This window comes from Diadema antillarum, unplaced genomic scaffold (assembly GCF_040938485.1).
Source record: "Diadema antillarum isolate AM-2024a unplaced genomic scaffold, OU_Dant_1.0 seq00000005_RagTag, whole genome shotgun sequence".
In the NCBI taxonomy this organism is placed as follows: Eukaryota; Metazoa; Echinodermata; class Echinoidea; order Diadematoida; family Diadematidae; genus Diadema; species Diadema antillarum.
Window position 1 is genome coordinate 63,344 of NW_027271127.1, and position 15,878 is coordinate 79,221.

At 36.6% G+C, this 15,878-nt stretch overlaps 1 protein-coding gene across 1 annotated transcript in view; it reads right to left on the bottom strand.

The window, feature by feature from the left end:
• Window positions 1-7,274: 7,274 nt before the first annotated feature.
• LOC139724927 (glutamine--tRNA ligase-like) overlaps window positions 7,275-15,878 on the bottom strand; it is a 28,125-nt gene continuing 19,521 nt past the window's right edge. The window contains exons 15-20 of the mRNA XM_071636048.1: window positions 15,561-15,701; window positions 13,525-13,629; window positions 12,028-12,248; window positions 10,566-10,632; window positions 8,723-8,848; window positions 7,275-7,325 (exon numbers count right to left, since the gene is read on the bottom strand). Of these exons, the coding sequence (XP_071492149.1) occupies window positions 7,275-7,325; window positions 8,723-8,848; window positions 10,566-10,632; window positions 12,028-12,248; window positions 13,525-13,629; window positions 15,561-15,701 (711 nt within the window). The remainder of the gene's footprint in view (window positions 7,326-8,722; window positions 8,849-10,565; window positions 10,633-12,027; window positions 12,249-13,524; window positions 13,630-15,560; window positions 15,702-15,878) is intronic.

Genomic DNA, 15,878 nt, shown 5'->3' on the forward strand with positions numbered 1-15,878 from the left:
ACAAGTTAGTAAAATTGTAAAGTTTGCAAACATATCATGTAGGAAATGATTGATTTGGCCTGTTATGCTGGGAAATATCAATTTTCACCAAAAAAATGTGGGTTTTCTGCAATTCAGTCAGACATATTATATTCCATTGACAGCATAAACATTGTGCCAACATAAAGAGGCTGCACAACACTATAATTCTATCCTTTATCATTATGGTATGGTGACATGGGGTAACTCTAAAAACGCAGTTAAATTGATGGTTTATTTTTGTTAAAAAAAGAGCTTTAAGAATTATCTGTAATGTTGATTTTAGGGACAACACATCAATAATCTTCCAACAGCAGAAATTGAAAGTGGAAGACTAATTCAATAGTTCACTAATGTACAGGCGGATATTTGCCCGTGGTGCTTTCAAACTATATGTTTACCAAAAATGCCAAATACATCGCTATGCCACCAGAAGTGCGAGTACTCTTCATTTATCTCATGCAAACACACTAATTTGTACAGGACCAACATTTGGGAATTCACTTGACTCTGCGGTTACCGGTTCTTTTAGTATTTCTGTTTTAAGCATAAATTGAAATGGTGTCTCGAACATAAGTATTTAGATTAATAGCGGTTATATTCTTTGTATTCATCAGTGAAATTTCCTATATTTGTTCAAGATTATACCTGCTAGAATTCTCAAAATATATAATTTCGTTGCACTCTGAGTAGTCATCTTGTAAAGCCTTTTTTTCTGTACCCTTTATGCTAACATCCATTCTCTGTCTCTCTTCTTCCGAGCTGTTTTACTATCTAAGTAAATCATGATGCATCATTATTTCACTTGACTGTGTTTCAATAGTTAACAACTCTCAGAATTGCTGGTAGTTGCAGTTAACAATATTTGTTCGTAAGCCATTTTTTTTCCCCTGCGGGACCTTCTTTACAAGCCATGCTTCTCAAGGTCTCTTCATCATCATGTTTGTGTTTTTTTAATGTACTTAACCATGTGATTGTTATACATATTTGTATTTGAGAAAAGGAAGGCAAATAAAGTTTAATTCAAGTTCAATTTCAGTTTCACTGAGAAGACGTCACTTCCTACAGAAACAAGAGACCCGGGGGGTATCGCGCTCACCTGAGTATCCAAAGTTCACCTTCTATGCATTCTTGCAGACTATTGTATACCTGAGAACATAACAAACTTGGGGGCAGGGGGCAGTTTAGAGGGCTTTCATGGGGGCATGGTGTCCATTTGCATATCATTGGTAAACATACATACCAAGTACACAGTATTTAGAAAATTGACTGTGCAGTTAAAAAAAAGAAGAAGAAAAGATAAAAATGCAAAGACTGCATGACCACCATTTTGATCTCCGCCCAACCTCTGGATCTATACCGTAAATAACCTTAGAAGTATATTCACTATGTAGAAGAAGAAGAAGAAGAAGAAGAAGAAGAAGAAGAAGAAGAAGGAGAAGAAGAGGAAGAAGAAAAAGAAGAAGAAGAAGGAGAAGAAGAGGAAGAAGAAGAAGAAGAAGAAGAAGAAGAAGAAGAAGAAGAAGAAGAAGAAGAAGAAGAAAGAAAATGAGTTGACATCCCCCAGCTCTATCCCTGGAACTGCCATGAAGATACTTAAAATGGCAGTTACCAATCTACCTACTCATAGCACTAACTCAGCTTATTGCTTCTGGTTCTGAAAACGAAGACTTCACTTGTAAGTGAAGAATTGTACTCATTTTTACAAAAATATGTTCCACACTCTAGTGATGATACCTGTCAAGTTTTTAGAAAATCCGACCATGTCAAGAAGATGAAGATTATGTGAAAATTGGGCCTCTACTTGAACCCCCCCCCCCCCCCCCAGCCCACCCCTGGATCTGTCATGAACAAACTAGAAACTACTCACCAATCTGTTTACTCAATCACTAACTTAGCTTTATCTCTTCCGGTTCTAGATAGATTTGTAAAGATTTCTCCTTTTTTTTTGGGGGGGGGGGGGGGGGGGGGTGCTGTGCCCCTTGGAGCCCCCAAGTAGTAAGGAATTTGCACAGATACATATTCTATCACCTGAGCAATAATCCCTGGTCTGGGTCTGGGGGAAAAAATGAGAAAAAAATTGGGGGGGGGGGGGGGGATCACATCACACCACCCATATTTTCCGAAGGTTCCGTCCTTCCGTCCTACAAATTTCACGATGAAGTAGGTTTAAATTAGGCTTGACAAAATCCTTCAAGGAATGCAGATGAATGGCGGAGCACAAACAAGAAATAAGATGGTAGTGGCCTTTGGCCCAATGAATGAAATCCATCAAGAAATGTGGCCAGTAAAGTGCATATACAAGGAAACCCTAAAAAAATACTTCGTATAAAAACAAGGGCACTACAAGACAGTTATAACTGTCTTCTTTTGCTTTTGTGTCTGTGTGAATAGAATTAAGATCTAGTTTCATGTTTCTTCATGAAATGCAGCCCATAGGCCACATAAGGTATCAACCAAAATATGACCTTTGATCCTATAAAGGCAGAATACTGGGGGTAGCATCACAAAAAACAAGGATGGGTTTCACCATGATGCTCCTATACAAGTTTTGAAGAAAATTGATCTAAAAATGTATGTGGTAGAGTGCACACAAGAAGTACATTGTATAATATATCTGCCTCTAATTCTTTAAAAGGTAGAACATTGGGAGCAGCACCACTAAAAATAACAGAAGTTCAGATTAACTTTGATAAGACACTGTACAAAAATTGAACAAAATTCAATGAGAAATGTGGCTAGTAGAGGGCACACAAACAGATACTCAACATTTTCATTTATAAAGAGGAACAAGCAAGGGTACTTTCACCAAGAGTTATAGGTGGCTATTTTTTTATATTTTTTTTAAACGATACACCTCCATAATAAATTTGAATAAACTCTGTCCAGAAATGTGACCTGCATTGCGCACACAAAATGTAACAATGCTGTGGCCTAACACTGCTGAATATGAAGTATCCTCCAATATATGCACCAGGGATACACTACAGCAAAATTTGCAAACATATCAAATAGGCAATGGATAATTTGGCATGGGGCAATAATTAACTATTGAAAAAAATGCATGTTTTCTGTAATCATGAATCAGATAACACCTTTCCCACTGACAGCATAAATACCAACATAAGCCACGAAGACATCACTTGGATTTACATGCCCTACTTTATTTTATAAATCTGAAAGTGAAATTGCTCTCATTTCAATCAAATTTGTGCTACATGTATGAAGTGTCAGGCAAGTCACAAGTAACCTCTTATTTTTTTTTTAACAATTTTCCTTACTGAAGCAAGAGTCCTTCTGACTTGTACCCTGCATTACTTTACCTTACAGTACATCCAAAAAACAAAAAAAAACAAAAAAATTACAGTCACATTTTCGCATTCATAACTTTCAAAATGATTAAACAATCTGAATGCTATTTCAGGCAATGAAACTATAACTTCTTACCTACATTTTGCAGAAAACCCCATTCAATTTGGTTAAGTGGTCACAGAGAAACGTGGAAAGTTGTAAAGCATGTCATGGGTCCGTCTCTTCCATGTTCAGCACTTGGATGCTCTTGGAACTGTGAAATCAATGGACGAAACTTGGAGGGAAGGGATTCCTCACATGTTCTTTTTTACCACTGAAGCAGATTGGATGGGGTTTGCTGTAAGATGTGGGTAATAAGTTGTAGTTTCATACCCTAAAATTGTATTTGGATTGATTCACAATTTTTAAAGTTATCGTTGCGGAAGTTCCTGTTGTAAATTTTTTTGGACATACGGTATAAACTGTTATTTTTGCGTACAGATATTTTCGCAAATTAGGAGGTCACAGACATTTTTGCGAGATGTTGTTTTTGCAAATTGACACCGATGCTATCTTAAATACATCATTACACAAGCACATGGCGACATTTTCGTGTTATTAAATTCGCAATTCAACTGTGATTTGTGAAATTAGAGAAAAATAACAGCTTATACAGTATACAGTACCTGTATCACATTTTAATTTACAAATCAACAGTCTTGACACATTCATATTTCATCTTTAGGCAGGGTGGGAGACACTTTCTGTACTCTATATCTAAGCCACAAAGATGACATGACTTCAAACACAAGAATCACACGAACATACTTTCAAGGCTTTTTTTTAAAAAGAATGCATAACCAGTTGTGCTTTATTAATATTCATGATGTGGCATATTACAATGGTACTGCCAAGGTATTGAAACACTCTTTTGTGAAATCATGGCAAACTCCATCCTCTTCATTTCTATGACTGATAAGAAATTATGTGTGATATTTTCAATACATCATATTCCTCTGTATCAAGACATTGACAAGACTACCAAGACATTGACAAGACTACCAAAATAAATGCACACAGTGTAAACATGTCTCATAAGGTTGCTGAGAATGAAAGAAATATCAGGTTTTATATCTATCTGCAGGACTGTCTTCTTTTTTCTTTCGTTCGCAGCTGTATGAAAACATATAAGATCTGGCCTTATATGTTTTCTTCACTAAATACCAGAGCAAGTAAAATGAGAAATGAATACAAAACACAGAAATTAGAATAGGTGGTGTCAAGGTTTGTCTTGATGCATGTAGAGCTCCTTACACAGATCTAGAAACCACACAACTTCAATGGTCTCTGCCAGCTGCTATACATATTACAAGTACCAATTGTGCCAACACAGTGTTCATTATGACAGTCTTTATCAAGACACAAACCTATTATGCAGGGGATTGCAAAGAAAAGAGAACTATTTGCCATACTTAGGCACAGAACTGAAAGTAGCAAAATGCAAACAAATTGAAAATGTACTGCAATATCAGTTAACATAACATCTTTCAAAGATAGAATGAATAAGTCTTTGGGACATGATTTTACTACCTATTGTTTTTTGAAGGACACACATGTACAGCAACAACCAAGCTTGTCTGCAAATGTTGTCTGATTTTACTTCAGCTGTTCAGAAAATTTCATTACATAAGTTGTCGCATATGAGGTACACGTTTTCATTTATTTTCACAAGTGATAATTTTCCAAATGGTCAATGTATATGGTCAATGTATAAATGTGGATAACTCAAATTCACGGCATCAGGCAAGACTAACTTTAATCTGCCAGAAACATGGACATTCTTAGCTAAATTTGCAATATGGCTCCCATACGGTTGGCTTGGCAAATAATCAGAAATATTCTAATGAATCGATAACATATGAAGAGTTTCTTTCTAAAATGTGCTTAAGCCACTTTTGATGGTATGGAAATGGGGGAAATATGGAAAAAACCTGGATTTTTATTTCACATGCTTGTAAGTGTTTTCATGCAATAACTTCATGTCCCATAAGAGTACACCATTATGAGATAAATGAGATAGAGGTAATGTGCCTTGGAAAGGCAAAATCTATGTGTCTAGAATGATCTTTAAAGAATCAATACAGTATTTGAGGGGATTTTGTGGATTTAGCACCTTTAGGAACAAATATTTTAGCACAGTAATGTACAGCATCTAAATATTGTTTTAGTGACAATTTTCTAGGTTGATATGTTATCTCTTCACATTCTCCTCCAGTTTTCTAAATCTCTCTAAATAATCTATAAGTATATGCTTGGAAATGAAACATCTCATATCTGATAATCAAGTAATAAGCTATGCAGCTGGGAGAGCTAGCCAGCCTGGCTTTACTCTGGGGTAAACATGCAGTCAAGCATGCATGCTGGTTTCTGATTGTATCCAGTTGGATTTAGCACCTTTTGGAACAAAAGTCATTTTCATTGCCTGATTTCTTCATTTCCTGACAAAAATTTCAATACATGTACTTTGAAACGTTTGCTGTATGGGAGTAATAAAAATAAATACATTTGTGTACGAAAGTCCAATTTGATGAAAAATGGATTTAGCAGGTTTTGAAAAGGAACTCTTCATATACAAGATGATTGAATCAAATCTACATGATTATTGGAAAAGGCTGTGCAACCTTCTACAACTATACAAGATAGTTTCTGGGTCTTACTACAATGCTTTATAAACGCAGGCTAGTTCCTCAAACAACAAAGCAAAGAAATATTGCGTGAGACGTTGCCTCAACACGAAAATGAAATGTATCCCAAATAGAAATGAGTCATCTATGCTTTTACTTTGGAAGTGATTGAACTAAACAACTGTTTTCATCACTTTTACAGAAAGCAAGAACAGAAAAATGGTGATTAAACTAAACTGGATTGACATGGAAAATATAATGTAAGATTTAATCAAGCAATATGGAGATTACCAATCCACTGATATAAATTCACATGACCATTTCAAATATCCGAATTTCAAATGTCACCACAAATGTACATGTGCCCAATGTTTGGATGCATACCTGCATTTCTTTAGACAATTTAGGGTTTTACTTGCCTATGACAGGGAATGCTGGAAGAATCAGACAGAAAATTATTTACTTGTTTTATTACAAACAAGTAATCAAGGAAACATCTCTTTTTGCATATCAATTGTCGTGTAAATTAAATGCATTTGGTCATCTGAAGACTTACTTTTTTTATGTCAAACACAAATGAGCAATTCGTGGTAAAAACATATTTTTTTCTCCTACCTAACAAATTTTAGAATATGAGCAATTGATGCGTTGGTGAGCCAATATCCCTCGGTAATTACTGAGCACAATACAACAGCACACCAGAAAAAAAAATAAAACAACAAATACCTACACAAGAGGTTAGTCAATGACAATTTAAAGAGAGAAAAAAAAGAAATATTGCCAGCCTGGTTGCTACAGGCATGTCAGCAGCCATTTTGAACTATCCATAGTGCTCTTAAGATCACTCTGCTTTCATCACACAAAATGTGGAACATTCATTCAACAGATACCAGTAATATCTTATGACACAACTTTCATAACTTTTGGCCTCTGGTCACAAGACATTGTCACCATCATCATTCCTACACTATACTCTGCACTGTATGTTTCTCTCAATTTTTAAACATACACAAACTAATCTATTAAAGACCCTAACATCGGCTAAGACAGCTAACAGAAAAATATATGAGCACATCTGCTTAGAAACTGTTAGTAAACATCTCATTACGATGTTCCATAATTTGTAAACGGAAAATGTGACACTTCTAAGTCAGAGAGGTGGATTGAGAAGGAAAATAAAACAACAGTGTATTTTCAGATTATCAAAAAGGGAATATTGTATCTTAAAGAAAAAAACAGCCGACAGCTTCAACATGAATACTTGTATGGCAGCTGTTCATGTCAATTCTTTCCAGAGTCTTCTTTGAGAGCGACAGTCTTATTGAAGACCAGCTGAAAGATACAAAAGACATCATAATCACACTAATGGACCTGAATATGATTTCAAATATCCAAAATCAAAACAATCTACAACCAAAGGCACACATCTGTACCAAGTTTCATGGAAATTGGGCGAAAACTGAGGAAGTAGTTTGCAACACAAAATTTTCCATCATTTTGGCTCATAATATGTGAGCTGTTACCATGGCAACATACTTTTTTGTCACTGTCAAGAAATGTGTCATGCTGACCTATATCCTAAGAAAAACATTCAATATGAATTCCATGAGAATTGGAAGAACACTGATGAAGCAGTTTTGCCATGAAGCATTTTGCCCTATATTTTACCAATAACATGCCGTTACCATGGCAACGCACTTTTTGCCACTGCGGAAATATGTGTCTTGCACATTAACATATTCAGATGAACATCTGTACCTAATTTCATAAAAATTGATCAAAAACTGGGGGAGGAGTTCGCGACGCAAGATTTGTACCCATTTTTGCCCATAATATGCCGTTACCATGGCAACGTACTTTTGGGTACTGTCAAAAAATACGTCTTGCACATCTACAACCCAAGGCACACATCTGTGCCAAGTTTTATGGGAATCGGTTGAAAACTGAGGAAGTAGTTCGCGACGCAAGATTTGCAACGGACCGACCGCCCGACCGCCCGACCGCCCGACCGACCGCCCGACCGACCGTTCGCTGATTCCTATATACCCCCTTCAAACTTCGTTTGGTGGGGGTATAAAAATGCTACAAATCAATGCTACAATTTTTGAAGGTGTTGAACAATCAGATAGGTGCTGATATCACCAATTAATTGCATCACTTTAAATCTGACAGCATCAAGAGTACTCTCTGTTATTCATCTCATCAGTAGATGAGCCTGGTTTGTTGCTATCATACATAGTGTCAAGTAGTAGCCTAGTTTCACAAAATGTTTGTTATGTCAAATCCAGCATTGGCCCTGTATATCTAGTGTTTTTTTTTTCAGTGGTATTGGAATGGCTGGACTTAAACAAAAAGGGTTTATCAGAATAACTTTACAGTACAATTATAAAGGTAGAAGACCTCATTTTCATAGCATAGCGTTTGACCATAAAAGGTTCATAACAGCTCATCAAAACACCTTCTGTAATATCCACATCACAACGTTCTAGCTTACAACATGGCGCATACTTCTTTGATGATTGGTCTTAAAGCATGCGTTCAAGAGGCTTTCTATTTTCGCAGATAACAAAGTCATTGTGTGTTTCTAGCTTTCTGCTCAACCCATTTGAATATTTCCTAGAATACAATCACATGAGACTGTGATATGAAGTGTTATCTACAGATGACATGAAAGGTATTTCACGGGAGCTTCTTAAAGAGAGTTACTACAATTTAAGGCATTTTCTCACCTTTTTGTCTGAGGCATCTGTGTCCACAGAGAAGTAACCAATTCTTTCAAACTGGAACTTGTCAAAGACCTTGGCTCCTGACACTGATTGATCAACTAGGGCACATGGGATCACTGTGAGGGAATTCTGTTAAGAATATAAATATAGATACATGCAAAACCAAAAGAAATAATGTTAAATCATGTTACCCAGGTTATACCCATCACAAAACATATTTCAGGCATCAAGTTTGGTGTACATGCAACAAGTATTATCTGTAATATTCCAATGCATTGTGCATGGCACAACTGTGATGCAGACACACGACTATATAACCCTAACAATGTCAATACCCCAGCAAAACATAGTACGAACTATTCAATTTCACCTCAACAAAAACATGACAAGCTGGGTTATGTACTTTGTGTTTATATATTTGGAGTTCACCTCATCAACAATCCCTACCATTGAGGATCCTCACAATTACTGCATCGAAAATAAACCCGGGAAGTTTGGCTAAAATAAATGACAAGGTTTCCTCCATTGAGGCACCAATAGGTAGGCATTCAAATCAGGGAAAGAAAGAAGATAAAATGTAATTTAAATTCATTCAGATGTATCTCTTTCCTCACAAATATATTTAGCATAATTGATAGTCATCGTAACCCTAACTAGGCCAGGCTATTTAGGTACATGACAAAGCGGGGGGGCTCCCAAGCCCCCATCCAGATCTTGGCCATCACCCGCGCAATCCCAACAAATTGCCTGTGATGCAATTCACAAAACTGTTGAGTTGAATTTTCAAAAAATTATCATTTATGCTAATTTATGCATAATGCATGCATGAAATCACACTTTTTGCTCTAAATCATTGAATAAAGCTCCAAAAAGACGTATTTTGTCTGTACAAATTCTTTCTAGTATTTTTAGCAAATGTAGTGAAAAAACTATGCTGTCAAAAATAATTTCTAAAGCATTTATGGTTTTCTTAATTTCTTGTGTATTTTTTTTTTTTTAGGTTTTTTTTAAATGAAATTTGTCGGCGACACTGCACGAAGCAAGAAAATATGTTAAGTGAATTTAATATAAAAAGGCAAAAATAATCATGCTTTCATGAAATTTGACTAAAAGTACAATATGCATTGAAATTGTATATGAATTCATGCTTTGGAGCAAGTTTTCGTCTGACATGCATGTATCTACCGGTATTTATGTGCAATTTTAAAATCGCATGCCCAGGGATCACAAATTTGGTCTCATGAGATGAGGGAGACTAAAACGTAAAAAGTCCTGAAACATTGCAGTGATAGCTTTTGGCGATAGTGACATATCATGCAGAATATCAAGGGGGACCTCCCAGGCCCCCCTGGCCTAGTTAGAGTTAAAGCTATTTCAAAACTATTCATACATTGAAAACAAATTTTAAAAGATTACAAACAAAAATCATGTACAAGAATTCTGCACTCTTGTATGCAATAGATTTCTGAGTACATAAGACTGATAAATGACTTTACACTGGAAATAAACAGTTAAATTTAATTGCAAACATCTTCAGCTTGCTTATGAGCAGTATCATTTATGAAATTTATAAGATTGTACTTTGAGCAGCGATTTGAGTGTCTTGAATAAAATTAGTAACAGACTGTAACATGCAGAAGCATTCCCCTCAACAGAAGACATACAAGATGTTTGTTGATCACAAATGGAGCCTGTGGTGACACTGAATCTGGGTCATCCATAGCATGAGAGAGATATGTGAATGAGTAAATAACAAATATATGAAAACTATGAAACCTCTTGTTGACATCAATTTGTCAAGACACAGGTGACATATCTCAAGTTATTCCCCACTGTATGACCTTACCTTGTTACAATCTGTGATAAATCCTCCAGGAACTTCTTCAGGGTCTTCTGGGTTCTTGTGCTTGAAGCTGCAAATGGGAAACAACAACAAAATAATAATGATACTAAATGAAGGAATGAATATATACAAAAATGATCAAATCATGACACCGCCCCCAGATTAAAAGGGTCAAAGGGGGATGAAACCCAAATATACATGTGCATTGAATGAAAGCAGTAATATTATTGGAACAGATCAGTGAAAGTTTGACTAAAATGTGATAATCCACTCAAAAGTTATGCATTTTTATAGTTTTTGGTGCAGTCACTGCTGGATGAGAAGACTGATAATTCATAACGTCTTATAAGGAAAAAGATGTAAAGAAAAGGTAATTAAAAATTTCGGAAAAGTTCACATTTTATGAGAAGTTCCAATTTCTTTGACTTGTTGCTGATATCTGTCAAGGGTAATATCATTCCCCCTACTTTTTGTGAAAAAGGTTAGTCAAGTATTCTTTTATCAAGCTAGACACCGAGTAGGTGAAAATACTACCAAAAGTTATAGGCGGCTAGATTTCATCTTACTACAATTGCACCTCCATACTGAATTTGAATGAATTCTGTCAAGAAAAGAGGCCAGAATGTGCACACAAAATGAGACACTGCAGCAGCGTAACACTGCTGAATCCAAAGTATCCTCAAACTGGTGAGTACAATGATATTATTACTTGACATACACTTCTAAATTTCATGGCCAGAAATGACATGCAAAAAATATCTAAGTAACCTTTGACATATCATTACTATCATTTTCATAATTAAATAATAATTGTTATGTCATTTGTACTTTGTCAACCAACTTGACCTGTTGACCTTGATGAAGTTGCCCATAATCTACCCAGTGTATCTACACTTCATGTAGTGTACTTGGGTCAGGTACGAAGAAAGTTCATATGGCAGTTTTTCTGATATTGCTAAAACAACATGTGGGACAGGGGGACACATAATATTGTTGGCACACTTTGGGCAGAGGCACACTAAACACACAAACTAAAAACAAATATACAAGATCTCCTTTCCTCTCGCTTGGCTACATTTAAAATCTATTCTAGTATCCAACCATTTATATGACAAGGAGAATAACAAGAACAAACTAAAAGAATAAAGGAAAGACACTCTTATAACGCTGTTTATCTTGCACAAGTAAGTTCACATGTGTCCTATCATGTCCTTAGTTTTACACTCATTAAATAACTGGGCTAACCAATAACTTTTCACTTGGATGTTGTGATACATTCTACCATTGCTACTAGCATGGTTGTCACTTCACTTTCAAACGGAATCACAGGACTCTTTGGAATATACTGTGTGGCAAACAGAAGCCTGAAATTTTAGTTGGAAGTAGGGAAATGTAGTACAGAAAGATAGAGAGAGAAGTACAGACTCTCATACACAAGTGACCATAGAAACCAATTATAACTCACAGTCTCTCATAGATTCGGACTTCACATTCCAGAGGATCTGATACCCAGTGGATGAATGCCTTTGGCTTGGTTGTCTCTTCCAAAGGTGTAATTCTAGCCTTCAGTTCAGTCACTTGTCCCTTGTTGTCTGTTAAGACTGATTCCACACTGAGAACTTTGCCAGTGTATTTCAAACCAACAGGCTGGGCAGGAGTCAATCTCCTATATCCCTTCTCTGCTTTCTGAGAAGATACAATCACACATACTAATTAATACATGTATATCAAGTGAATACATGCAACTACAGTGTCATCAAATTTCTTAAAAAAGGATATGTATGACACCCAAATTTGTATTAGATTGAGTGAATGCAGAAGTATTAGTCTAACACATGGATGAAATGTGAGGAAAATTGGACAATCCTTTCAGAAGTTATGAATTTTTCAAAGTTTTGGTACTGTAATTGCTGGATAAGAAGACTACAACAAATTGTAATGTCACAGCAGGACAATGATATAAAAAAACATAAAGAAAATCCCACAAAATTTGATATTTTATGAAAAGTAAATATGCCTAATCTCTCACAACAAAACAATTTTCCTTCATTCACACAGTATTTCATAAACACAAACAGAAAAAACCGATGGAATCCCAATTTCTTTGCTCATTTTTCCTCCAATAGTATTTCATAAAGTTAACAAAGCAATGAAAGCACTGATAAAATAGATCTAGGTCAAAATACATACCACTTGGGCAAAGGAAAAGTATTCTTCAAGCAATGCTTGCTTCACTGCTGACAGATACACATTGACTAATGTAGTACAGTTTCAAATTTCCTCCCTATGGGTGCATTCGAGCACTCTCCTAAAGCAAACTGAACTCTACCATACCCACTCCAGAGGAGTGTTTGAATGCTCGTAACGTGTACCGTACCGAGCCAATAGTGGACCACGTCCAATGTGCTCCAAAAGTGTACCAAAACTGTACCAGAAGTTGGCATGTGTAGAATGTGTGTAATATGCACATACGTCATAATGCAAAGAGTTCATTCTCTTTGTTCATAACATCTGTAAGTGGCTTAAGCATGCAAGGTGAATGGCCCTGTTGCTACAAAATGTTTTACTCCTCTAAAGATAACTAATGAGGTGCGCTTTCTCACAAAGCACTAGAACGCTCCAAATCTGGCACTGCACGGTACAGTTCGCTTTGGTTCACTTTTGAGTGCTTGAATGCACCCTATGTGTGAGTATACATGCATAACTAAACCAGGGCTTGTAACAATCCATTTTGAATCCCAGTTGTCTAATCAGGCTACCATAAGATAACCTTTTTGAAATGTGATCTGACATCAATTTTTAGTGGTCCCAGGACACTGGGCCTCCACTATTGTCAAGTCCTGGATAAATATGAATTTCTGTCAACCATGTCACGTTGATATGGCTAGACACTCAATTGTTCTTGCTTTCTGCTACAGACAAAAACCCCATACTGGAAGCACTTGCTGCTCACTAAACTGACCTGCTGGAAGTCGTCTCTCTCGATGTACACCACAGAACCAAAGCCGACGGTGTGCGTGCCCTGCTTGGCATCGTGGGGGATATTGGGCACCTCCAATGTGCAAACCTGTGACATATGATTAGTTCAGCATTAACAATAGTATTCTAACATGAATTTGAAGTCTTTTGTCAGTGTATCCTATTTAGCAACCAGCCATTGATGCCAGCACTCATTTACATTACAATTAGGCCCCCCCCCCCTCAAAAAAAAAAAAAAATTGTTGCATTGGCGTAACCCGCCCGACCCTAAAATTTCCGCCGACCCCATGTTTTTTTTTGGGTTTTTTGCTATCGATATCAAGTATCTTGCTGATTGCAATCGCGATCGCAAAAACCCGGTGGTGGAAACGGCTCTGCCGGGGATGCGTACCTCGAGGGAGAGCTAGCTATAGCGCGTACCCTCGCTTGATCAGTACGTCGTCTGTTTCCAACACGGACGCGTACTCTATCAAGATTTATACAGTGTACATGTATTGCATTTAGACTGCATTGTGTTGTGTACAGTTTTGCCATAGGTTTCTTGTGTGGAAAACGTACATGAATCTGTATATGTGGGACTGTATTACAGATCGCCGTGTGCGATGAAAAGATCGTACACATGCGTCAATTTGCATCTATCATATCTAAGTCAAAATAGTAAAATATGAAGTGAAAACATTCAGGATAGGGATTTCAACATCTTTAAATTCTGTGAAGGGGTATAGTTCCAGTAATATCGGCCTTATAAATGATTTGTAGAATAGATGAACGCAGCACATTCAGTGCAGCAGTTGTACTGTTAAACTGTTTATTGTTTAGCAGTGCAATGAGTCTCTAGTTAGCCAAGGCCGGCCAGCGGGATAGGTGTAAGGATCTACGGAGCAATAGGGTTACAGTAGCCTCCTGCTGGCTGCCTGAAATGAAGCTGTACACAGTCTTGATTTTGGTGTAGTATGTTGACTGTTTATTATTATTACACAGGAACCATCACTAAGCGAAACTTTAAGTCAATGCAGGGTGATCATGGAGTTATCATGTTTAAAAAAAAAATCAAATAAAGAGTCTTCATATGGGATTTCCTGGCATTTGACAATAGAATTTACACATCTTAGAGCTGTTGTAAAAACTACAGTCAACCTTGCCTATTAAAGCCGAATCTTTCATAGGACTGAAGAAATAGCTTAGATTTAAAGAAGATTTGTCTTTAAAACAATAGAATATAAAGAGAAGAGAACTTTATAAGACCTTTGACTTAATAGGCGATTATTCGACTTATGAAGGTTTACTGAACTAGTTTTTTTGTTTGTTTGTTTGTTTTTTGTGTTTTTTTTTTTGGGGGGGGGGGGTGGGTGCAGTCGCTGAAGGGGGGTACTCGATCTGGGGGAAATTTTGGGAGGGATTTTTTTTTTTTTTTAAATCCCTACCTACCTACCCTATTTTTCAGTGACCCGTTACTCCAATGCAACATTTTTTTTTTTTTTTTTTGGCTTAAAACACAGGCAGTAAAAAAAAAAAAAATCCGACCGCCCGACCCTATTTTAAAATCTCATGTTACGCCAATACAACCTTTTTTTTTTTTTTTTGGCCTTACTTGAGGCATCACCTTCATTTTATATTTTTTATTTTCAAAAGATCACATCATAGCCTATTCAAGGTCAACTATGAGAAGGAATTATTGATTAGACTATCTAGCATGACAACTGTCAATGCGGGGAATGTTATACTGTATCTCATATCTACTATCATTTGGGGATTTGGGGATTTTTCACTACAAGCAAAGTTGCTAAAGATCAAATGAAGAAGAAGAAATAAGAAGAAAGAGAGTGAGAAAAAAAACACCAGTCCACTTGCTAAAGATATACCTTAGCTAACATGAAGATGGGTGCATCATAGGCTACACTTTCCTTCTCAAGCTGAAATTACACCACTTGTGCCGCAACAATGAATGAGTAATTAATTAATTGAAAAATACCATAACACCTGGGGTCTTTGTGCATCGAGACAGCACTGGTATCTTACCTTTGACTCAAAGTTGGATATTGAGACCTTGATGGGATCAAGTACAGCCATGACCCGCTTGGCTGTATTGTTGAGGACATCTCGCACACATGACTCCAGCATGGACGGGTCAAAAGCCACTCTGGACATGGTTACACCGATCTGGGCAAGATACATGGAACAATCATTTGATTACATATTTCATAGGATTTCATCTTTTCATCTGGCTTTCCAGGAAAGGAAGCCATTGAATGCTTCACCATATCCCTCATTGGAAAGGCTGGCAATCTTTACTTCCATGAATCTTTGCTTTTAGTCTGTGAAATCAAGATCAGCCTC